This window comes from Gadus chalcogrammus, chromosome 10 (assembly GCF_026213295.1).
Source record: "Gadus chalcogrammus isolate NIFS_2021 chromosome 10, NIFS_Gcha_1.0, whole genome shotgun sequence".
Classification (NCBI taxonomy): Eukaryota; Metazoa; Chordata; class Actinopteri; order Gadiformes; family Gadidae; genus Gadus; species Gadus chalcogrammus.
The window spans coordinates 5,559,831-5,584,510 of NC_079421.1; the positions used below are offsets into that span (position 1 = coordinate 5,559,831).

Below are 24,680 nucleotides of genomic sequence, written 5' to 3' on the forward strand. Positions count from 1 at the left end.
CCCCCACATCCATCCATCAAGTCATTCACAAGATTCTCTCTTCCCAGACTTCCCCCGCCAGCCCACCGAGCGCCCTTCGCTAGAGGTCAGAGCGCGGCTCTTTGATCTGTCGTGATGTATAAGATACAAGAGTGAACCATGGGATGCCATTTGAATCAATATTAAATAAAAAGGGCTATAAATTAAATAAATCAGTGATAGATAAATGAACAGAATAAGAATACAATTATCCATTAAGCACGAAAATAAATAAATAAATCAGTTTCTATTTCACAAAAGGACTATTTAAATACAGCTTTTTATTTCATGGGAATTATATTTCATAATGCCACATATCCGTCTGGTATATTAAAATGAGTGGGAGTGGTTATCTCAGACCAGAGCAACAGTACTGAATCACTGAACATCCTGAGGCTGTTATTGTCACAAAATGAAGACATCGATGGGCTCCGAGATGCTAACAGCATCATCAGCGGACACTCTTCTGACCCGCAGTGAAGACTTTTTGGAAATACTCAGGCGGATAAGTGCTCCTCAAGATAGGGGCATAAAGAAGAAGTCTTCATTAGTTTGAGACAGATTGAGTATCGTGTGGAAGCTGACCCAGAAGTTAAGGTTACTTCAAGCACAGTGCGGGAAAGCCGACAATCAGCCTGCTCTGTTCGGAGGTAACCACGCCCACTTATTTATAACAGATAGAATGTGGCATTATGAAATAAATGTGGCTTTAAATAAATAAATGTGGAATTATGAAATAAGAGTCACCTGAAATAAAAGTAGGAACGAAATGATATATTAATATAATTATTGCCTCGTTTATTTATTTCATAGCCATATTTATCCATACATTTATCAAATAGATGATATTTAATATATAATATATAGATATGTAATATTTAAATGAAATTCCATAGGTCTGTTTGGGTAGCTTATATATAGAGCGAATTCCCTTTTGCCAGGGCAGGGTGACGATGGAGCCCACCAATAAGAAGCGATTACACTCTGCATCAAGTTCACGACAAGAAATCCCTTAAGTGTCGACGTGCAGTGTTGCCAGATTGGGCCAGATTGGGCGGAAAAACTGACCCAAACTGGCAACACTGTCGACGTGGTTTAGGTTTTTCCTTTCCTGGAGGCTGCTGTGTGGAGCTACGGGTCGCGCGGCGGATCAATACTACCTTCAGGACGCCGCCGCTGTCCGTGGTGCTGAAACCTATCGACTGCGGAAGGGTCTGAATGGGCGACGCTAAATGGGCTGAGACTCGAGTCAAGGATGGAAACAATGAACTCATCGACGAGCCTACAAATCTATTGTGGTTTAGATTGTGACTCAAAGCCAGAACATTAACACTGGAATTGTGTCTAAAAGTTCAATAGAAAACAATAAATAAATAAAAGTGTCTAATGGCCTTTTGCTCGTCGCGCTACCCATTAATCCATCTGCCCATCGGTTCATTCACTTTTAAGTGGACTAATTAAAGTTAAACCAGGTCAAAGGAAAGCCAGCCACCATAAAGGTGGCCGCTATGGTGATCTGAGGACATCATCCCTGAACCATGAACATGACGTCATTAAATAACTCACTCGGTTTGGAGCCTATATCCAAAGCCTGATTCACCCGACCCGCGCGCAGTGAGTGTTTGTCTCCAGAGAAAGAGCGCTGCCCCCTACTGGTCAGACACAGACACACATTCCTCTCAAACATCTCACCTCAGTACATGACAGCATGTAGAGAAATATGTAATCATGTATTCCTTGCGGAAGCCTTCTATCCTGTTAGTGCTTGTTTGACTTTTATTCGTTTTAAAGTATAACCGAAAAACCTTTATGTTTTACAACTTTGTTATGTTGGGTATTTCTACTGTCATTATATATAAGTCTACAGGTTATTATTACCTAATCATTAGTTATTAGTTATTCAATTCATTCATTCATTTGCTCACTTTTGATTATTTAATAAAGCTCATTTAACAATATGTTTCCTTTGCATACAAACACACACAAAGGCAGGCGTCATGAATCAGAAAAATAAATGAATAATCACACACGTACTGATTCACTTTGTCCGTATTACCCATCAGGTTACCTGGAGGCTGTTCTTCAATAGCCTATATCTTTTATATTCAGCATTCAACTTTAATCTAAATACAATCTTTGTGTATTAACATATTCAGAGGTGACATCTGTCTAAATGGGCAATTTAATGTATGTAATATTGTAATAATAATATTAATAATATTCCTATTTAGATCCTTATGATTGCACATTCGTTCTTGCTATTGTTCATTTTTATATTTGTACATTATTTACTTTGAGATAATCTAATTATCTTAAACTATTCAACTGGATACCTTACACCCTGCCTCACCCTGGTCTGCCTCACACTTCAACTGCTCATCATCACGGTGGGCCTGTATGGGCATTCACACTCAATATACGGTTGCATACAGACACCTTCACTGTCACATACTGACACTATCATTGTTATAGAATGATCGTATCATTGTACTATTATTGTCATAAACCGATGCTATCATTGTCATATAATGACATTATCAATGTCCTAATGACATTATCATTGCACCAATTCAAATTAAATATGTGCCAATGGAAAGGTAAGTTATTTTGAGCATTTAGTCTCTGCTTTTAGCTTTAGTTGTATCTCTGCGTTGGTCTCTCCATTTTGTCCACCGTGGTGCTGAACCATTCCATTGCCTGCTAAAAGCACGCAAACATCTACTTTGACGTGAGACCTCAACCTAGCCGGAACCCTCAGATAACCCTCACCATTTTGGTAAAGAAATGGCTCTGAGCGCATGCTGAATTCATTCCCACCTAAGGACAGGGTTTTGCAGCTTGTGGCGTTGTGGAACCTCAGTGATTGAACTTAAGTTGCTCAACAAACTTGTGGCCTATTTACCCTTCTAGTTTAATCCAGTCGTCTCACTTCTTTCAGTTAATAAAGCAGAAATTAGCCATCTAGTGTTTGTTCTAATTAATAAACGGTTCAAGAGGCCAACCCTGCACAAAAAAAACAATGTTCCGAATATGCAACGGTTGTTGTAAAGGCTTTCATTACTGCACGGAGCAGACTCAGATCAGTGTGTGCTCTGTGATGGCATGGGAACTATTCGCTTATTCTGGTTTTTGGTTTGTATATATAGAAAATTGCAGGTTTATTTTCATTAAATATATGTTCCAAGGTATCCATCACTCATGTAGGTTTAATCTCCAAACACCTGCATTCATGAGCTCCTATTTTGCATAATTGAAAGTATAAAAATAAATATGTCTATATGTCTTTATGCATATGTGTCTATAAGTCTACATGGCCATAAGTATTTATGTGTGATTGTATATATATATATATATATATATATATATATATATATATATATATATATATATATATATATATATATATATATGTCTCTATATGTCTCTATGTCTATAAGTCTATATGCCTTCTCGTATCACACACAACGTTAAAGGCAGCAAGACGCATGTGTTTTGAAAGCACCCCGCTGCTCAGGCGGACTATAACCCATTACAGTAGCGGTTTTCATTTTTTCTAATTCTTAGTTCTCATCTGAGCCTCGAGTCTCGCGATAGAGCGGCGGAGTGGTTTGACAGGCAGTCGAGGTTGCAGCAGGCAGAGGGAGACGGCGGAAGGTAAGCAGGGAGGCAGCATCATGGCGGACAGAGACAGTGGCAGTGACCACGGAGGGCCCGCGGCAGGCCCCGGCTCGCTGCCTCCGGGCGCGATGGGCGCCGTGTCGCGTCTGCAGCACGACACCGAAGAGCTCGCCTCGAAGCGCGTCGACATCCAGAACAAGCGCTTCTACCTGGACGTGAAGCAGAATGCTAAAGGCCGCTTCCTAAAGATAGCCGAGGTCGGGGCTGGGGGAAATAAGAGCCGCCTCACTCTCTCCATGTCTGTGGCCGTGGAGTTCCGCGATTATCTCGGCGACTTTATCGAACATTACGCCCAGCTAGGCCCGAGCAACCCGGACATTGTGCAGGATGAGCCTCGACGCGCGCTCAAGAGCGAATTTCTGGTACGGGAGAATCGGAAATATTACATGGATCTGAAAGAGAACCAGAGGGGGCGGTTCCTCAGGATCCGACAGACCGTTAATCGGGGGCCCGGATTGGGAAGCGCACAAGGCCAGACCATCGCTCTACCGGCCCAGGGGCTGATCGAGTTCCGCGACGCTTTGGCCAAACTCATCGACGACTACGGGGTAGACGAAGAGCCGGCGGAGCTGCCCGAGGGCACCTCGTTGACGGTCGACAACAAGCGCTTCTTCTTCGACGTGGGCTCCAATAAATACGGCGTCTTCATGCGGGTCAGCGAGGTGAAGCCCACCTACCGGAACTCCATCACGGTGCCGTGCAAAGTGTGGTCCAAATTCGGCAACACCTTCTGTAAGTACGCGGACGAGATGAGGAAGATCCAGGAGAGGAGTAGAGAGAAGCGCGCCTCCGAGCTGCTCCCCGAGGGGCCGCACGGGGGCGACGAGGGAGACGACGACTGACGCGGAGCCGCACGCGGCGGCGGAGGCGGAAAAGAAGAAGAAGAAGAAGAAGAAGAAGAGCGAAAAGAGATGATGAAAAAATACATGAACCACGCAAACAAAAAACTGAACTTTAAGAAAAATAACAGACTTTAACTGTAAAATAGAGACGAGAGAATTCCAAGGGAATCACCCCCACCATCACCACCACCAACAACACTACCACCATCCCCCCCCCACCCTCCCCCTCTCTCCCATCTCCCCCTCCCCCCCCCCCCCCCCCCCCCCCCCCACAACCTCCACAGACATGGCAGCGCCTCGGCTGTCACCTCCTCGCGCATTGTACTGGACGCCCCCCCCCCCTCCCCACTGACCGACCGTGCTGCTACCAAGACTCACCTGTAAGATATGAACTGTTGTTTTTACCTACTTGATCTAAACGTGACAATGAACTGAGTGTATCGACCACACCACAGATTTTGCACACCTTCGAAGCTATTTCGAATCAAATGATTTTCAAAATGGTAAAAAAAAAAAGATGATGATAATAGAGAGCTATATTAAGATTTAAAAACAAAAAACGAAACCAGATATATATCTATTAATACAGAGGATACCGAAATAACTACAACAAATTACGGTCTTAAAGTATAAAGTTTAAAGAGTATTTGACATCAGCACAAAGAGAATATATATTGTGGACTTTCTAAAAACCAAAATTCGAACAACAGATGCGAAGTTTATTATATTCGTAGCCTAGAATAAAGATGAGCGCTTAAAGAGTGTGACAGGCGCACCACAGGCTTATTAACGCTCAGCATGCAGAGATTCATGTCTGAATAGACCTTTTAGTAAGATAGGCTTTAGTCTTTATTTTAACCCAAGAGTAGCTGGCTAACGGCATCCTTTTGTCCATGCTATTATGGGATTGGTTAGAAATCAAACGACTAGCCTGTGTTGCGTGTGAATGAACGGGATTCGTGTATCTCTGTGCGCTACTATTCAGCATCCGATCTCGTGTCACCATGTCCATATAAACTTAATGAAAAAAGTGCTAACTTAGATGTACTAATTATGATTTTGTGAATCAGCAGTTAAAAAAAAAAAACATTTTTAAAATGCCCACGTTTTCTGCGGGTAAAATACTTCTCCTTTTCCCCTTCTGGAAGGATGGGGACGCGAAACGATACGGCCCACCTGTGGGAGCGCCAGGCGCGGAAAACAAAACAAAAAGACGCGTTAGCGCAGCGCGCGTCCAAGGCATCCTCTCTGACGTCATTACAACTCGGTGCCTTATACACTCCACTCGTTTACGTGTCCTCACGTGGTCCGTACGTTTCATTTATGAGCGCCGTAGGCCAGGAAGTGCGAGGCTGTGCTTGACGCTTGTTGCGTGCCGGCCCCCATCTTCTTCGCATTTAAACGACGTGAACACACTGGGAGGCTTCCCAGCTGTGATAAGGAGTGAAACGGAGGCGGTTTCTGCCCTGTTCAGGACAGCCCCAGGAGGATGAGGCCAGGCCGAGGCTGTGGGGGGGCCTGTGGGGTGTGTAGGCCTGCATGGCACCAGGTGGGACCACCGCGGTGACACCAGCTGAGGGGGGGGGGGGGCGTGGGGCACCACCGGCACCCTAGCGTTAAAAGCGGTCGCCGGCCCGGGGTTGGATGAGGACATCCGTCAGAGTGGAGGTAGATGCTGCATAGAGAGCCAGGCCAGGCCACGGAGAGAGCCAGGCTCTGTAGAGAGGCATGGCCCTCCACACCGAGACCCCGCTGTGGTAAAGACGTGTGTCCCCTGAGAGCCAGGGCCCAGGCAGTATCTCTCTCCTTATGGTGCTACAGCCCCTTGATAGTTCCCAGGGGGCCCTCGCCTGTCACTTTTGCATTATTATTATTATGAATATTATTATTATAAAGGTTATGCTTTTTGTTGTCCTCAAAAGTTGTATACACATTTGATCGCCCAGTGTCCCGTGACGTGTCGGTCTCCTTCTCTCCCTCTCTCTCGGGCGGCGGGGGGGTCCACTGGCTGAGGCTGGACGTTTCTTACTAGTGTGCAATATTGTGTACGTGCCAATAGTGGCATTGTATCACATGTATAGACTCTTATTAAACATATATGTAAAAAAAGATGTATAGGCTATGTGATCGATAGATATTTGAGAAGCATGACAACGAGGTTGATAATTCTGCATCATATTACCGAAATGTGAAGTCTTTCTCCTGAGGCACTTGCTCTTATGTGGGAGTTCATCCTATAGCGAAAGAAAAACGTCAAAAAAAAAACTGTCTGAGTGATGGTGGGGTGGGCTGCCTTGTCTGTTCTCGGTGTAGACTAGTCTCAGTGTTTTGCGTTTCCCCTCCCCTGTAGAATTACCCCCTGGGCAAAAAAACAAGGTCAAGCCCAGTCCACGTCTCTTTCTTGGACACTTTACACGCTGAGCAGAGAGTTTAGGAAGACCCTCCATTATGTCTCCTATGTCACGTTCTCTGTAACGGCATAACAGTGGAGCATCATGGGACTTTGAGTCCCTGTCCTTGGCTAGCACGCACACAGACACACAGACACGTGCGCGCGTGACACGACAACACATTAAAATGTAATGCCCCCTCTCCCTTCCCATGGCCTCTCTCTGCTAACAGCGAGTATCCACTGGTGAATATTGAATACAGCTTTATAGAATTGCCCTCTTTAACAAACAGAAAACAACGGCCGTGCGTGGCCAGAGGAAGACAGTCTTCCTGTGTGTGGGCTTTGTGCGGGGCGGTTGTTAGCAGGTGAGGCTGAGAGGCAGCCCTTTGAGTCGGGCTGTCTCTCTGCCTGCGTCTCTCCGCCTGCAGCAGGGCCCGAGGACAGCTCAGCGGTGGCAACGGCGGGTCACTGAGTTCGTTGTTCGCTTTCCTTTTTTTTTTATCTCCTTTTTTTTTCCTCCCCTTCCCCTCGGAGGGGGCGCGCTCCTTCCAGTGCTGCTGATCGCTCTCTCGATCGAAAGGCCCGCCCGGTGAAATTGTGTTCATAAAACACAAACCCATTTCCATTTTGATTCGGATAATCCCCCCCCCCCCCCCCAACGATGACCACCCACTCCTCTACGTAGCAACAGCACCTAACAGACTCGGGCAGAATATTCCTTTGGCTTCGACCCGGTTGACCTCAAACCGTTTGTCTGCGCATTAGTTAACAATCAGCGAGGGCGCAGAGTGAGCTGCTAACTTACCCCTATCAGGTTTATTTAAAGTAGGCTGGATTAGATGGGTCTTATACCAGCCAGGCACAGCCAGACCGATCACCAGAAAGTGACCTGCCACCGGCCGGGGAGAGGCAGAGAGGGACAGACAGATCCCGACGCCTGGATGTTTGCGAGCACAGACTGTGTGTGTGTGTGTGACTGTGTGTGTGTGTGTGTGTGTGTGTGTGTGTGTGTGTGTGTGTGTGTGTGTGTGTGTGTGTGTGTGTGTGTGTGTGTGTGTGTGTGTGTGTGTGTGTGTGTGTGTGTGTGTGTGTGTGTGTGTGTGTGTAAAAGGCCCCAGCAGGTAGACAGCCCTATTAATGTTACTGAAAAGCCCAGGCGCTGTCTGCCCTGCCAGAGAACCTGTGCCAGTGCACATCTGGGGCTAAAACAGAAACAAAATGCCCTAATCCGATCCTCCTCATTCTCCCTCTGTTTCTCTCTCTTCTCCATCTTTCTATATACTTGATTTATTCTCGATGGAGCTCGGCTGTTTTGATGGAGCCAAGGAAATAGTTGGAGTGCAGGGGGGGGGGTGGTTAGATCCCATCTGGCTGAAGCAGGGTGTTTCGGGGTCCAAAGTTTGTCTCAAGAGTGCTGCTGAAAGGCCCAGAGAAGCCTGGCACTGCACTGTGGACGGCAGCCCGAGTGTGTGGAGGAGGGTGGGATTAGTGGCTCAGTCACTCCCCTAGTGGACCACCACGGCACTTCTATTTCCTGGTTACCTTATCCTGTCCTCGTTCCAGGAAGCGAAGAAAGGCAGTAACCTGGGCTTTGACGCGTCCCCACATCACGGGGCGGCGGGTTGTGATTGGGTCGGCCCTCGGATCTGCACATCCTCTGCTGATCCCAGGAAATAGTTCTCTGGCCTCACGTTGATTTGAAATGAAGCCTCCTGTAGGCCACACTAAGAACTGGAAATCAAAAAGAAAAGTCACGTTCCTCTTCTCTTTTCCCTTCTCCCCCATTGGCCAAATATAGTCTGCATCTGCTTATCGACTTCACTTTTTGCCTCACTCGAAAAGCACTTTTTTCCTTCCTCCCAAAGTTTCAAAAGGTTGTCTTTTCTCCTTGCAGAGAGTTATTAAAAGGGGCGAGGCTAAACAGGCTGTTACGTCTGTGACCACGACATGATGTCCACCGAATCATGCAAACTTCTTCAGTCATTTCGGGTCAGTGAGGTGGTGACTCTTGCACGTCACACTAAAGTGCGGGAAAATTCACACACAAGGTTGAATGACAAAGAGCAGAGAGATCTCTTGTCGATCACATGACTACTGTCAGCTGTGTCACAGCTCTGTCAAGAGCGGAAAACAGAACAATCTTCTGGGCATATTCTTCACTAACACGTTTGACGAGAGCTTTCTTCCCAGACACTCATCCACACTCAGTGGGGCCTGCAAGGGTCTGGCTCTGCCAGATTAGGAACTACAAAGATGGCCGTGCATGCACTCGGGTGCATTTAAAAAAATAAGAGAATGATCGTTAAAATGGTGCAAACGAGATGCAGTCTAATCTAGACTATAGGAGTGTGCACAGAGTCCTACTTAAAAAAAAACAGGAGGTGACCTTGCAGCCATGTTGCATAGGCCTACCCACAATGCACCCTGATCTGTATACAAGGATTCAAGTTCAAAATGGAAGGTTATTTTCTCACTTTCAGACGTGTTTGCTTTGAAATGTCAGTTATCGAGTGGTGCGGTGTCACCGCGGCTCGGAGCAGCGTGCGCGCGGCAGAGGACACGCCGAAGGGAGGAGGCTGGGAATGACCTATTAAGCGTAATATAAGGCAATCGCGATAACTTCCGAGGCCCTAGTCAAAACCCCCTACTCTGCGACTATTTTTCCTTAGAACTGCTGTGCTTGCTACTACTCCTGTTGATGTGTGTTTCTTTTAATGATTTTGTCGGACACGCGTATGGTGATGCGAATCTGGTAACGGTCTTATCAATCAATGATCAAACCAGTCCTGGAAACGTTTTACTGGTCAAATATTGTTGCATGTGGTCCATGCACAAAACTAGTACTGTTGTCATGGCTACATTTGTAGGTGTGTTTGTGTGTGTGTGTGTGAGTGTGTGTGTGTGTGTGCGTGTGTGTCTATTGATCTGCTTATCATTGCAGTGTGCAACATGGGACTATTCATGGCTGATGTATCTGACTGTAATGTAACACATGTTCAAATCGAAATATCCCCCTTCTGTCTGGCTTTGCTCTAGCAAACCCTTTCAGACGGCCGACTCCAAACAACCACAAGGTGTTCCACACACTGGCCCACCGCGCAAGTGCTGGCGATTTTCTATTTTGTTTGTTTTTGATTTCTTTTGAACCGGCCATTTACACTTCCAGATGCTCGCACAGCCAATCAGAGCCTCTGGTCCAAGCCAAGCACTCTATGACACATCAGAAACAATGGAGAGAATGCAGTGGTTGAGTTCCCCACGTCCTCCGTTTGCACAGATTATTATAACTAGGGTCCATCATGTTTGCAGACTGTATAGGCTACTGTTGTGTGTAGTAAAAAAAAAAAAAAGGAATGGTACCTGAAATGTTTTTGAAGACATTATGAATATGATGTTGGAAATTAATCCTGGAGCTGAAGGGGTGGGTTCCATGCACAAAAACCATATCCATGTCACCATATGGTCAGATCCCCTTACCATCCCCCATATGAAATGATATGTTGTATCTTTCAACAAATATTTTATCTGTGGCGTGTGTGTATATAAATATATATATATAAATATATATATATATATATATATGGTTTGTTATATATGATGCTCCTCCTTTCAAAAAAATATACAATGTTAACAGGAAAAACATATTGCTGTTTTTTTCCTTCGTATTTTATACTTACAGAAAGCATTGAATAAAAAAATGGATAAATACTTGCACTTTAGATATATTAAGAAAAATTAAAAAATCTGCATATTATTTTTGATAGGGATCTCACATTCAAAGAGTATAAATTGCAGGCTTTGTGACTATTGCTGGACAGAGATGTACTGAGTTGTACTTATTGAAATATATTTTGTCTGTGTGTCAGAAGGGTTACTAAAGTAAATTGCATGATTAAGTAGTGCTACACCGATATTGTTCCTTTTTTCTTTTTCTTTTGGTAAAAACGTCTGAAAAACTGTGATAACAATCCTCTTGTATCATGTCCCCCCTCCTCTCCGCGCCCGGCCCCTGACCCCCCCACCTTCTAGAGTATTCCCCAGTGGAATACGGCCTTTTTCCCTGACATGAAGATGGTGCTTACTTTGGCTTTGACATCCAGCTCATCCTAAAACATCCTAACATCATTCTAACTGGCGTCATCACTCCTCATTTATTTCTGTTTATGTACTCTCACTACCTTATTAAATTTCCTTTGATGGCAAAGAAAGGCTGTGTTGTTTTGTACGTTGCTGTTTGTTTTGATGTTGAGGAAGCTGTCGTCTGAATAACCGCGCAATAAAGAGTCCATTCCACGTGTCCGTGTCTCTTCACCGCTGCACCGTCCGGCCCGCTTCGGAACCAAGGACTTCAAAGTAAAAGTTCTGCCCAGATCCGATGTATGTTTGACCTTAATCAGGGTCATAGATCAACTCGGGTGAACCCAGGACTTTGTTGGGACAGTGCCTAGTGTAGCGCTAAGCATAGCCGCTAGTCATTTAGCAGACGCATTTATCCAAAGCGACTAGGGGGGGGTAAAGGCATCTTGCACCAGGTATAGGAACCAAACATGTGGGGTTTCCCTGGAGGTCATGCTGCTACGCTATTCTGCCCCAACCCACCCACTGAGAAACGAAACCCAAGGACACTCACAACTTAAGTCCCTTCTCCATGTCACGGCCCTATAGGCTTATTGTCTTCCATTGCTTTCTAATGTACCCCTGCCCTATTTTAAGCTGACAGAGGTGTATATAAGCTATCTTTAACCACACCTGACTACTGAACGTACACTGCTGCTATCCAGGCTCTTCTCAGTCTGGTTTCTATAGGTCTGCATTATTTTTTGATATTTTGGAAGGTATGGCAGAGAGAGGGGGGCACATGCTTCGAAGGACCATGGGTAGGAATCGAACCCGGTTCGCTGTGGTAAGGACTGAGCCTAAATGGTACGCGCTCTAACCGGCGCGCCACCGGGACGCACCAGGCCTACATTATTGTGTGAGATATGTTAATGTGATCCCATATGAGTCAGATTGTCTTTCATAGATGGCTTTAGCCTTGATGTCAGTATGTTTCTGCTGGTCCACCCAGCTGTTGCACATTCCTTCCATCTCAACAACACAACTCATCAAATCTCACTTAAGTGTTAAGCCTTTTGACATTGTGCTGATTGTGATGAAGTGCTAGGCTACAGAAACACACCTGAATCAGGTTATCCTGCTCCCTGTATATCATATTGAAGATCTATATATTATTGAAGAGCAAGTGCAATGGGTGCCGTAATGGGTTAGGTTAGTTCTCTGTTCCTCTTCCTCCATCACACAGACCTCTGCAGGTTTTTATTTCCATTGTGATACAAAGGAGTACCAAATAACCATTCTGATTTATTTATTTAATAAATAAATAAATACATTAGATGAGTATTTATAAAGAATCTCAGGCTAACATAACCTCAGATGATGATGAATTTCAGAGAGATTAATCGTGTCGTTTCGGCTCTTCCAGAGCCAGTGAGGAATCAATCAGGATCAACTTTCAGATAAAACATTTGAGGCGGCAGAAATAAAGAAACACATCACAACCATGTGTATAAAAGCTTACTTTATGAAGCACGGACTACCCAGTAAATATGTCCTTTACATTAGTTCGGTATCCAGGCCGGAAACACATCGGATATACAAACAAATGGACAACCAAATAAAGAACAAAAAGTATGTTCAACGGTGACATCGAAGCGCCTTAGTTGTCATTTCCTTAAATAAACAAATCAACAGTTTCAATATTATTTTTTCGCTCACAATCTATGTTACAGCACAGGCCTACCCTAGCACGACAGCCAAAGTGACTACAAGGGGTGTATATATATATGTACATATATATATATATATTCTTACGAGTCCGCTTTAGAAAAGGGGAGAAGGTCCGTTTGGGAGATCTGGCGACTCTTCGACTGGAATATACAAACCATGTGGTCCAGCGACTCATCAGAATCCAGATGTAATGTTTATTCACCGTCCAATCCCCCCGCCTCAGAGAAGCCTAGAGTCGGAGGGTAAGTGCCATAGCTTCCACCAGGCCCAGGTGTCCAACTCCGTCTCCTGTCCATGGGTGCCAGTGGCAGGTGGGGAGGGGGGGGCTAGGGTTGGGGTAGGGGGGGCATAAGCTGAGCCGATCTACAGTTGTGTCAAAGCTATATTCATAAGAGAATCATACCTGCGTGTGTGTGTGTGTGTGTGTGTGCGTGTGTAAAAGCGACGGTGATCAGTTAAGGTGCTTATCAATTGCAGTACCTTCAGACCCCAGCCCACCCCATCGCCTCTCGATCAGAAGAGGTCAGCTTCCAAACCGAAAACACTTTGAAAACCACCTTGGTACAAAGAAACAAAAAAACAAGAAGAGACTCAATGTGTCCCAGGTCCCCCCTTTGTCTATAAAAGAGCTCCTTCCTCGTCAGAAGCAAAGGTCCGCCCTCCTCCTCCTCACCATGATGAAGAGCTGGTGTCTGTGGTAACGCCGTCGGTGGATCCCCAGAGATAGGTCACCCTCGCCAGTCTGATCAGCAGGCCCGCTGCTAAACCAACCAACCAGACGACCGTAAAAAAACACCCGCTCCGCGCCTTGACCCCTACACTCTGACGCCGTCGTAACGTCGTAAATACCGCCAGCGATACGCGGTCTGCACCCCAGTGTCCTCGGACAAAACACTCTAATGAATAGACGTGTCTGACAGCGGTCTCCAAACGTCTCCGCACAGAAGGAGAAACACAGCGGGTCTGTGGGGACTGACGGCGGTGAGGTCTTTCATCGTTTCATTAGCGAGTTGATTTGTGTTATGTAGCTGGCGGTAAACCATTTTACGTTTGTGTAAGAAGTCCTACTTCACACATACACATGCTGAATAGCGGTTCAAACATGTCATCTTACAAAGGAATGCAACCCTGGTTCCCTGATGTTACCACCCTGTTCTGTCTGTAGAAACCCTGTCTCAACTGCAAGCACTTAATGGCATGCATACATGCAGTGTGTGCATTCTCTCTCAATCACACACACACGCAAAGATGTTTGCACACACAAAACCCACGGGGGCGTAAACAGAACACCCACACAAAACATTACACATAAACACCATCCAGAAGCACACACTTTTGTCCGGGTTCAATCGTAGGCCTTCCACACATGAGTTTCCTGTTCGATTCCGGCTCGGAAGCTGAGCAGAGACCTCGAGGAAGTCTCGGGGGGTCTCTGGCCCACCCGGGGCTCAGCTGCTTCCTTCCTCCACGACGCTGACCACCGTGACCTACACAAAATAAAACAAGTCCACGGCAGAGGGATCTCTTTATCCAAATTAGAACCCACAGGCCGCTCTGAGTCCCTGTCAGATTCACATGATTCTGGAGTCAGGAGTGAGAAGAGTAGAATGCATATTGCTGCTGTACATCAAGGCTGCAGAAACACAACCCCAGACGTTATGACAAAGCCACTCTGCAGGTCTGGGTCATTACATTGTGAGAACCAGGAACATTTCACAAGCTTCAACGACACGTTCTAAACAGTGGTATATAGAGTGCAGGTGATTTCAAGCAAGGCAGGAATGTGTGGCTGTGGCCAACGATTGTTCTGGGTGGTTCATGTGCGTAAGGGTCAATCAAATAGAAGAGCCGGGACGCGTGAGCCAATCCGATCGCGGGTCGACAATGTCTCCACGATATGAAATAAATAAATAAATAGGCTCCGCCCAGAAGGGGGGGGTCGTACTTCAATGTCCCGAAGTTCTTCCAGAGAGCAGCCATTGTTGTAGTTCTTTCATAAGATTGTTGACATCACGCAGCCACACACATACACACACCCACATGCACACACACACACACACATACACACATTCACACACGTGTTCACACACACGCACGCACGTGTCCACATACAAGCAGGTGAGCGGGGACGAGACAAAATGCTAGTTATTCGCTTGTGGTCTGTCCAAAATCCAAACATAAAAAAATATCGTAACTTAAATCTGCTTCTACAAAGAAGGGGGCAGAGGCTGCTGCACAAATAATACTGACGACGTGGTTTCAGACAGAGTTATAGATCCGCAGTGATCACGTGGGACGTGCGTCCATAAGGGGAGGGGGGGGGCTTCTTTTCAGACGATGGGGGTGGGGGGAGCGTTCTTCATACTTTGCTCAGGGAGCATCACCGTGGAGACGGAGACTCCACGACGAAAGGTTGTTCATCCATGATGTCACTGCTCAGCGCTCATTTAACAGAATGGGGGGGTTGGCCCTGATGATAATGATGATGGGGGAGGCGGAGGAGGAAGGTGGGACAGGGGGGCCGGTTCAGCTCCGCTGCCCGGGGCCGGTGCGACCGGACACGCGGCCGTTGGGGGGCCCCTGGGCGTGCTGGCTGATGGAGGGCGAGGACTGGGTCTTGCGGAGCAGAGCCCCCCCGGCGCGGGGCACCTCGGCCCCCGTGGCCAGCATCACGCTGGCCTCGATCTTCTCCAGGTCGTCCGTCTCCGCCCGCAGCTTGGCCTGCAGCAGCCCCATGTAGCTCTCGTAGCGCCCCTTCTGCTCACAGGGGGGGGGAGAGAACGGGGTGAGTGATGGGAGAGAGACCAGGATTAGTGATGGGAGAGAGAGAGAGAGGGTTAGTGAGGGGAGAGAGAGAGAGAGAGAGAGAGAGAGAGAGAGGGGGTTAGTGAGGGGAGAGAGAGAGAGAGAGAGAGAGAGAGAGAGAGAGAGAGAGAGAGAGAGAGAGAGAGAGAGGGTTAGTGAGGGGAGAGAGAGAGAGGGGGTTAGTGAGGGGAGAGAGAGAGAGAGAGAGAGAGAGAGAGAGAGAGAGAGAGAGAGAGAGAGAGAGAGAGAGAGAGAGAGAGAGAGAGAGAGAGAGAGAGAGAGAGAGAGAGAGAGAGAGAGAGAGAGAGAGAGAGAGAGAGAGAGAGAGAGAGAGAGAGAGAGACCGGGGGTTAATGATGGGAGGGAGAGAGAGTGACCAGGGTTAGTGATGTATATGCATATAAAAAGACTTATAGATCTATAGCTATCTATAGATATTGATAGCTATAGATCTATATGTATATAGATCATAGATATGATATACCAACACAACCATCAGTGATTGGACCTCGTACATCCCATGAACAAACTACAACTATCCCAGTGACAAACAAGGGGACCATCAGAGACCATTACAGTGACAATCAGAGACCATCACAGACCATCACAGACCATCAGTGACCATCACACAGACCATCAGTGACCATCACACAGACCATCAGTGACCATCACACAGACCATCACAGACCATCAGTGACCATCACACAGACCATCACAGACCGTCACACAGACCATCACAGACCATCACACAGACCATCACAGACCGTCACACAGACCATCACAGACCATCACATAGACCATCACAGACCGTCACAGTGACCATCACACAGACCATCACAGTGACCATCAGTGACCATCAGTGACCATCACAGACCGTCACAGTGACCATCACACAGACCATCACAGACCATCACAGTGACCATCAGTGACCATCAGTGACCATCACAGACCATCACAGTGACCATCACAGACCATCACAGTGACCATCAGTGACCATCAGTGACCATCACAGACCATCAGTGACCGTCACAGACCATCACAGTGACCATCAGTGACCATCACAGACCATCAGTGACCGTCACAGTGACCATCAGTGACCATCACAGACCATCACAGTGACCATCAGTGACCATCACAGTGACCATCAGTGACCATCAGTGACCATCACAGTGACCATCACAGAGACCATCACAGACCATCACAGACCATCAGTGACCATCACAGACCGTCACAGACCATCACAGACCGTCACAGTGACCATCACAGACCATCACAGTGACCATCACAGACCATCACAGTGACCATCAGTGACCATCACAGGGACAGTTGGACCAGCGATGCTCTACTGGTAGTGGATGAGGGGTCATACTTTATACATATTTATAAATAAATACACTACCGTTCAAAACAGTTTTTAGCTGTGCTAACATAATTGCACAAGGGTTTTCTAAACGTCCATTAGAGGAGCGATTGGTGCTGGAAATGGGCCTCGGTTCACCAGTAGATATTCCATATAAATGTTACCACATTAACAATGTCTAGACTGTATTTCTGATTGATTTAATGTTATCTTCATTGAAGACAATTCTAAGTGGGCCCAAACTTTTGAACGGTACTGTATAGATACATATATATGTGTGTGTGTTCTGTGTGAGGCGGCCCAGCGGCTCCAGACCTCGTAGGTGAGGTTGTGTGTGTGTGTGTGTGTGTGTGTGTGTGTGTGTGTGTGTGTGTGTGTGTGTGTGTGTGTGTGTGTGTGTGTGTGTGTGTGTGTGTGTGTGTGTGTGTGTGTGTGTGTGTGTGTGTGTGTGTGTGCGAGGGCCCCAGCAGACCTCGTAGGTGAGGTAGTGCTCCTTGATGCGGTACTCCTCCCAGGCGCGGCTCTTGGGGTCAGGGGAGGGCGGGCTCTTCCGGTGCTCCTCCAGCTCCTGGCTCATCTGCTGCAACTTGCTCTCGTGACTCAGCAGCTGCTCCTCCTGAGCCAATCACAGAAGCACAAAGTCAACTCAGCCCCCCTCCTAAAAACAGAGCCAATCGGATAGAACGTAATGAGTAAGTAGCGAGCGGGGCATAGCATCTCTTGTCGGCTGTTCATTAGAGAGCAGTGAAGCAGACACTGGTTTGAATTGGCATTCAGAGTGAAGCTTATTTCTACATATATGGAATTATAATGTATGAAAGGTGAACTGACTGTGTATGGTTTTTCTATTGTTTTGTCAAAGAAAATGTGTCACACGGTAATGTTAGATAAAGCTTATGACTGTGGAAGTGATTATTCGCTCATATTCTATTCTAATCTATCTATTCTAATTGTACTATCCTATTCCATTATACACTGAGGTAAAGTGAATACACTTGCTCATGACACATAGTGCTACACATTCCTCTATAAACTCGGACCTGTACCCATGTGTTGAAGTGGTCAGTCACACAGCTCACCACGTCAACGGCCAGAGGCGTCAAAACACTCACACACAGCAGCACGCAGTGTGGAGGAGGGGCCTCGGTGTACAGATGGTGGATTGTATCACGGTGGAGGTGGTGTCTTAGAGTGTGGGGGCTGTATCTGGGCGCAGGTGGTGAATTAGGGTGTTGTTTCAAGGTGGAGGTGGAGGTGGTGTCTTAGTGTGTAGATGGTGCATTAGGGTGCAGGGGGTGCACTCGGATGGTGTTTCAGGGAGGACGTGAAGGTGGTGGATGTGGTGTATCTGTGTGAAGGTGGCGTATTGGGTTGATGATGGATGTGGGGTCTTAGTGTGCAGGTGGTGTACAAGGAGGGAGGTGAATTGGGGCAGGGTTTGAGGGAGGTGGTTATGTTGGTTTATTAGTTTGAAAGTGGAGCATTATAGTTGCAGGTGGTGCAATACGGTGGTGTTTCAGGGTTAGGGTTCAAGGTGGAGGTGGTGTTCATGGCCTGGCTAGTGCTGTACTGGGTGGTGTATCTAGTGCTGTACTGGGTGGTGTATCTAGTGCTGTCCTGGGTGGTGTATCTAGTGCTGTTCTGGGTGGTGTTACTAGTGCTGTTCTGGGTGGTGTATCTACAGCTGTTCTGGGTGGTGTATCTAGTGCTGTTCTGGGTGGTGTATCTACAGCTGTTCTGGGTGGTGTATCTAGTGCTGTTCTGGGTGGTGTATCTACAGCTGTTCTGGTTGGTGTATCTAGTGCTGTTCTGGTTGGTGTATCTAGTGCTGTTCTGGGTGGTGTATCTAGTGCTGTTCTGGGTGGTGTATCTAGTGCTGTTCTGGGTGGTGTATCTAGTGCTGTTCTGGGTGGTGTATCTACAGCTGTTCTGGGTGGTGTATCTAGTGCTGTTCTGGGTGGTGTATCTCACCTGCTTGAGCCTGGTCCCTGACGAGGGCAGCAGCGGCCGGCAGAACTTCTTCATGGAGCCGATGGCGGCGGGGAAGGCTGGCGCAGAGAACAGCGCCGCCACAAGGTTGATCCGGAAGATCCACGACATCATCTCCTCCTCGCTCCTGGAGGGAGGGGGGGGGAAGGGGAGGGAGGTTAGGAGAGGTGGGGAGGAGAGGGGAGGGAGAGGAGAGGGGAGGGGAGGGAGGGGAGAGGAGGAGAGGGGAACATGAAGTTTTCTTGGCTCGTTTAGTTTCAAAATCTTGCCCTCTGTCACTCTCCTCTCACTCTCTAATGGTAGCCATAGCAACTATACCCACAAGACTGAGGGATTTTGCATGGTGTGTTGTGTGTAGTGGCGGTAACGGTGTCGTGGTGCGTAGTCGTCGTGACGTAGGTGCTGGTGGTGTAGGTGTAGCTATGACTCACGGGGCCTGCAGCAGGAACACTCTCCAGTCGGACGTCTTGAGCTTCAGCACGTTGGGCCTCTTGCTGTAGTCGGTGGCGCGCGTGGCCAGGGCGTGGTGGATCCGGACCGCGTTCTTCAGGTCCGCCTCGGACAGATCGGCGTCCGGCTTGTATTCATCCTGGGGAGAGGGGAGAGTGAAGAGGGGAGAGGGGTGAGGAGAGGGGAGAAGGGAGAGGGGGGAGGAGAGAGGAGCATAGGTCTGGGGTGAGGGCCAGGTATTTCTGCTGCTGGATGGAGACCCTTTGCAGATGTGTGGGCCCTTGTGGCGTATAATGCTCTACAAGGCTGGGTTATGCAAAGGTTTGAACTGGGACAAAGGTCAGTTCTTGTTATAGCCTCTTAAGAAAACCCAAGATAGAGGATTTGGCTATACAACTATAAATTGGCCTGCTTCGTATAGCATTATATTATTTTGACACAATATATACAATCAATTTATATTTATTTTCTGTCATCGCATGGGGCTTCACATCTGGCAGTACGTTGTTTCAACCAGCAGGGGGCGTCCAACCCAGGGACTACAGAGGCCTGAATGCCTCCTCCCTCCCTCCCTCCCTCTCTCACACACACAGACAGCTGAGAGGCAGCTAGCCTAGCGCAGCGGTGCAGGCAGCTGCTAGGCCGCGCGTCCCGCTGTCACTGCGGCTGGCGAGGGGTTTCCATGGCAACAGGGCGACGGCAGAAGGTGCGGTACCTTCTGGAGATAGAGGATCATCCCCTTCAGAACCGCGTAGAACTTCTTCCATCCGCGACGACCCCTCGGGGCTGGGTGAGAGAGAGAGAGAGAGAGAGAGAGAGAGAGAGAGAGAGAGAGAGAACGAGAGAGAGAACGAGAGAGAGAACGAGAGAGAGAGAGAGAGAGAGAGAGAGAGAGAGAGAGAGAGAGAGAGAGAGAGAGAGAGAGAGAGAGACAGAGAGAGGGAGAGGGAGAGGGAGAGAGAGAGAGGGAGAGGGAGAGAGAGGGAGAAGGGAGAGGGTGAGAGAGAGGGTGAGAGAGAGAGGGAGAGGGAGAGGGAGAATGAGAGAGGGAGAGGGGGAGGGAGAGAGAGGGAGAGAGAGAGAGAGGGAGAGAGAGAAAGAGGGAGAGAGAGAGAGAGAGAGTTTAGAAATATATAATTAAGAGGTTGCTCGATAGAAACATTCACCAGGAAAAGATAGCGTCAGAAAAATATAAAGGGCCAAAAGCTGAATTGATCTCCTAATATAAGAGATTCCACAGGAGATATATCAGCTTTGTTTCCCCCTCCCCATCACCTCCCCTCCCCCTCCCCTCCCCCTCCCCATCTCCTCCCCCTCAACTCCCCTCCCCCTCCCCATCCCCGTCACCCCCCCCAGGTAATTCATCAGCCATGACGATGTGCACCGTTTCATAGTCTGACGCTTGTGTGTTTGTGCACGTGTGTCTGTGTTTATTTGAGTGCGTGCGCATGTGTGTCTGTGTGTCTTTGAGTGTGCCTGTGCATGTGTGTCTTTGAGTGCGTGTGCTTGTGTGTCTGTGTGTCTTTGAGTGTGTGTGTGCGCATGCATGTGTGTGTGTGTGTGTGTGTGTGTCCTCACTGCGCTTGCCGTCCATGTCGGCGTGGCTCTTGCGGCTCAGCACGCCGTGTTTGTACGTCACGGCGTTGAGCAGGATGGGGATGGCAATGAAGGGGTTATGGCCGTCCGTTACCCTGGCAACGCGCTTAGTGCCGCCCTCGCACTGCTCCTCCACCAGCTCCGACAGACTCTTCCTCAGCTCCTCCTCCTCCCTGGGAGCCCACACGCGCACACATAGTACCAAACACACACACACGCACACACAAACACACACACACACACACATTCGATTCTATAGGTTACTGCTATATATAGTGTTTTCCATTGTAGCATTATATATAAATTAAATCATATTTACATATTAGAATATATAAATAGACACCTAAATGTATATATATATAATTTGTATGTTACTGAATTCTAATCATACAGAGAAATAGACAAACTGAGAAATAGACAGACAGACAGACAGACAGACAGGCAGACAGACAGTAAATCTGTCATACTCACATCGCCCACTCCAGTTTCTCGTTCTTTATTGAGTTGTACAGCACCTGTGAAGCAGGATTCACATCTGATAAAGTCTTCAGTTCAAATAGTATTCATACACCAGCAACCAGACATGGAACCTTTAATATAATAACCTTTAATAATTCTTTGGGGAAGTCTTTTCCGTTGTTCAGGCCGTCCAGATTGCCGATAAACTGCGTACAGGACATCTTCTTGCCGATGTTCTGTTGGCAACAACAACACAATAAGACCCGGAGGGACCCATGGAGGCAGAGTTTACCAAGGATTTCTAGAAAACTGAGCTGAGGTGAACTTTCTCTGAACTGAGAATTTTAAGCAGGTCTCCGGCTCCCCACGGCCGCCGTCCTTTCCTTGTCCACTAGGAGGCAGTATTGCGCAGCTGTATCTCTGCCAAGGCTGCCTATCATTGCCAGACCGCTGATTTGTATCAGCTTTTCCTTTTATTTTTAGAGAGCCACAGCTTATGAAATAGGATCAATGAGATTTATGGCTTCTAAAATACATGTATTCATAGGTTAAGAAAGTAGTACTATTCCAACCTGAAAAACCAAAAGCCAATACTAAACACTAGGCTGACTAGCGCAATCAATGATATAAACATAATTAATGACTGAATCAATGACATGGATTATGGATCCCTGATTGAACACCATGGAGCTAGGCACGTCTGGGTCTGGACTGCAGCCTGGATCAAAATTGCAGGGTTAATTAATGACAAACTATATCTATAATCCTTAAAGGAACACTCCAGGATTTAAAAAGTCACTATTCGACCACTTTCAATACATATTCATGTATTCTTCGCCTCATTTTAATCGCCGCCCTAGTCTCGGCGTGGCACCGGCTCACTAACACAGACAACCAAGGGAATTAAACAGCCGACTGAACTCCCCCCCGTCCCTCTGACCCTCTCTAGCCCACGCCCGGCGTGGTTCATCTCTCATGCAGATTCATGCAGTCCCCTATCAAGGTGCAGCCTCTCGCTGTCACGTTGCGCCCCGCAGCCCTGTCCTCGTCAGCAACAGGTGGAGAGACGCCGGTGAGAAGGTGTTAGTACTACAAACATACTCACCACCTGCGCAGGCAGGGAGGGGTGGGTCAGCGGGGGGGGGGAGGGGTTAAAAGAAACAGCATCAAAAGGGAGGAGAGAGAGAGAAAGAGAGAGAGGAACAGAGGAAGGACATCGGTTAAAGGAAGGGTTTATTCACCGTAAGGCGTCACCACCGTACGACTGTGAGTGGATGAGCACAACACACGGCGCGGGAGGACGGAGGGAGGAATAGACTACAAACATGGCCGACGTCTGCCACCTCGACGAGCGCAGCAGAGGGGGGGAGACGAGGCGACAGAACAAGGTCGACACTGATAGGGTGGAAGAGAGGATGAAGAGGGTAGGTAGAGGAAGAGAAGGGGGGAACGGAGAGGTAGAGAGAGGGTGAAGGTAGAGGGAAAGAGAGGAAGAAGAGGGAGCGGAGAGGAAGAGAAGGCTGATGGGAGAGGAAGAGAGAGAGAGGGGGGAGAGGAAGAGAATGAGAGAGGGGAGAGGAAGAGAGAGGATGAGGAGAGGAGTGAGGAAGATAAGGAGAGAGGGGAGCTGGAGAGCGAGGATCAAGAGGGAACGGAGAGGAAGAGAGAGCAAGAGGGGAGAGGAAGAGAGAGAGAAAGAGAGAGGGGAGAGAAAGAAAAAAAGAGAAGAGATAGAAAGAGAGCAGGAGAAAGGAGAGGGAGAAAGGATGAATTCAGAGGGTGAGGGAAATAGAGAAGTGAAACAAGAGAACACAAATGGAAACATGCCACATCGACGATAAACGCTTTTCTGCTAAGCTCTCGGCTTTCTCAAACAGTGATGCTCCTAATAATAACGGGATGTGAAACGGTAACTATGGAACAATAATATTGTGTTCCAGATTGGGAAACAAATAACAGTGCTGCCACGTTGCCTCTGCTCGCTCTGAGGAGATCTGATCAGTCCATTGTTCCTCTGGGCTCGGCTGCTCAGCCCTGGCGTCTCCAGGCATGATTCCACGTTGTGATGACAACGTGGAATACCGCCACACGAGGTCCCAGACCTGACACTCATCTGACCGCTGGGTCATGTGACCACACAAGAACGGATCTGCCCTCTGAATCAGGCGCTAAGGCCTTTGATCGGGGCAGAGCTTCTGTATGTCAAGGAGCGATCCAAAGAGAGAGGGGGGGGGGGGGGGGGGGGGGGGGAGGAGGAGGGAGGAGGAGGGAGGAGGAGGGGTGGGGAGGGAGGAGCAGGAAGGAGGAGGGAGGAGAAGGGAGGAGGAGGGAGGAGGGAGGAGAAGGGAGGAGGAGGAAGAGGAGGAGGGAGGAGAAGGAGGGCCGGAGAAGGGAGGAGGAGGAAGAGGAGGGGGGAGGCAGAGGAGGGAGGAGCAGGAAGGAGGAGGGAGGAGAAGGGAGGAGGAGGAAGAGGAGGAGGGAGGCAGAGGAGGGAGGAGGGAGGAGCAGAAAGGAGGAGGGAGGAGAAGGGAGGAGGAGGAAGAGGAGGAAGGAGAAGGGAGGAGGAGGAAGAGGAGGAGGGAGGAGCAGGGGAGGAGGGAGGAGGGAGGAGCAGGGAGGAGGAGGGAGGAGAAGGGAGGAGGAGGGAGGAGGGAGGAAGAAGGAGAAGGGAGGAGGAAGAGGAGGAGGAGGGAGGAGGAGGGAGGAGCAGGGGAGGAGGGAGGAGGCGTTGGGTCCGTACATGTCCGTGCAGGTCGGTGTTCAGCAGCATCAGGGCGCAGGTTAATGTGTGAGCTCCGTCTGCAGGCACACAACAAGACACACCTGAGGGCGGGTCGCTGTCAGGGCGGGCAGCCGCCGCCGCCGACACATGCACGCACACGGACCCACAAACGTCACACCCACTGTAGGCCCGGGCAGGCACGGGCTCACAGCAGGGGCTCAGGTAAAGGGGTGGGGTTGAGCAACCTGGTGTGAGTGTGATTAGCCGTTTGAAAAGCAGCCTTCTCGTGTGCTTTAGTGACAACCCCACGTGAGAGTGTCCACCTAGATGTACGGATAGATCAGCAACATTTGGTACAGTCCACTGGGTAGACTGGTGGACTGGTCTATCCAGCACACATCTAGGTCGACACGCTGGCTTGTGATGTCACTGCACCACAGGAAAAGGCAGGGTTTCAAACAGTGGTAACGGCCGATCAAGCTCACACCGGGTGGCATAACATCACCCCTTTAACAGAGAACATCATGTTCTCTGTTTCCCAAGTAATCAGATATCAAGATACCAGGAACACTCAATATTTAC

At 48.2% G+C, this 24,680-nt stretch overlaps 3 protein-coding genes across 3 annotated transcripts in view; 1 reads left to right on the plus strand and 2 right to left on the minus strand.

Moving 5' to 3' along the window:
• Positions 1-2,423, minus strand: part of nrg2b (neuregulin 2b) — a 32,206-nt gene extending 29,783 nt beyond the window's left edge. The window contains exon 1 of the mRNA XM_056601132.1: positions 2,369-2,423. Within this exon, the coding sequence (XP_056457107.1) occupies positions 2,369-2,423 (55 nt within the window). The remainder of the gene's footprint in view (positions 1-2,368) is intronic.
• A 1,201-nt stretch (positions 2,424-3,624) lies between these two features.
• On the plus strand, positions 3,625-4,745 carry purab (purine-rich element binding protein Ab). The gene has a single exon (XM_056600519.1). The coding sequence runs from the start codon at positions 3,693-3,695 to the stop codon at positions 4,536-4,538; it is 846 nt and encodes a 281-aa protein (XP_056456494.1). The 5' UTR covers positions 3,625-3,692; the 3' UTR covers positions 4,539-4,745.
• Positions 4,746-11,423: 6,678 nt separating this feature from the next.
• The window catches only part of psd2 (pleckstrin and Sec7 domain containing 2), a gene marked incomplete at its 5' end in the record, with an annotated part of 31,588 nt that continues 18,331 nt past the window's right edge, over positions 11,424-24,680 (minus strand). Inside the window, 9 exons of the mRNA XM_056601134.1 lie at positions 11,424-15,474; positions 17,355-17,498; positions 18,854-18,998; positions 19,303-19,460; positions 20,037-20,107; positions 20,900-21,090; positions 21,389-21,432; positions 21,523-21,612; positions 24,117-24,175. Of these exons, the coding sequence (XP_056457109.1) occupies positions 15,244-15,474; positions 17,355-17,498; positions 18,854-18,998; positions 19,303-19,460; positions 20,037-20,107; positions 20,900-21,090; positions 21,389-21,432; positions 21,523-21,612; positions 24,117-24,175 (1,133 nt within the window). The remainder of the gene's footprint in view (positions 15,475-17,354; positions 17,499-18,853; positions 18,999-19,302; positions 19,461-20,036; positions 20,108-20,899; positions 21,091-21,388; positions 21,433-21,522; positions 21,613-24,116; positions 24,176-24,680) is intronic.

What these genes read in the sequence shown, in the direction of transcription:
- purab (XM_056600519.1), top strand. Translation starts at nt 3,693, where the DNA reads ATGGCGGACAGAGACAGTGGCAGTGACCACGGAGGGCCCGCGGCAGGC.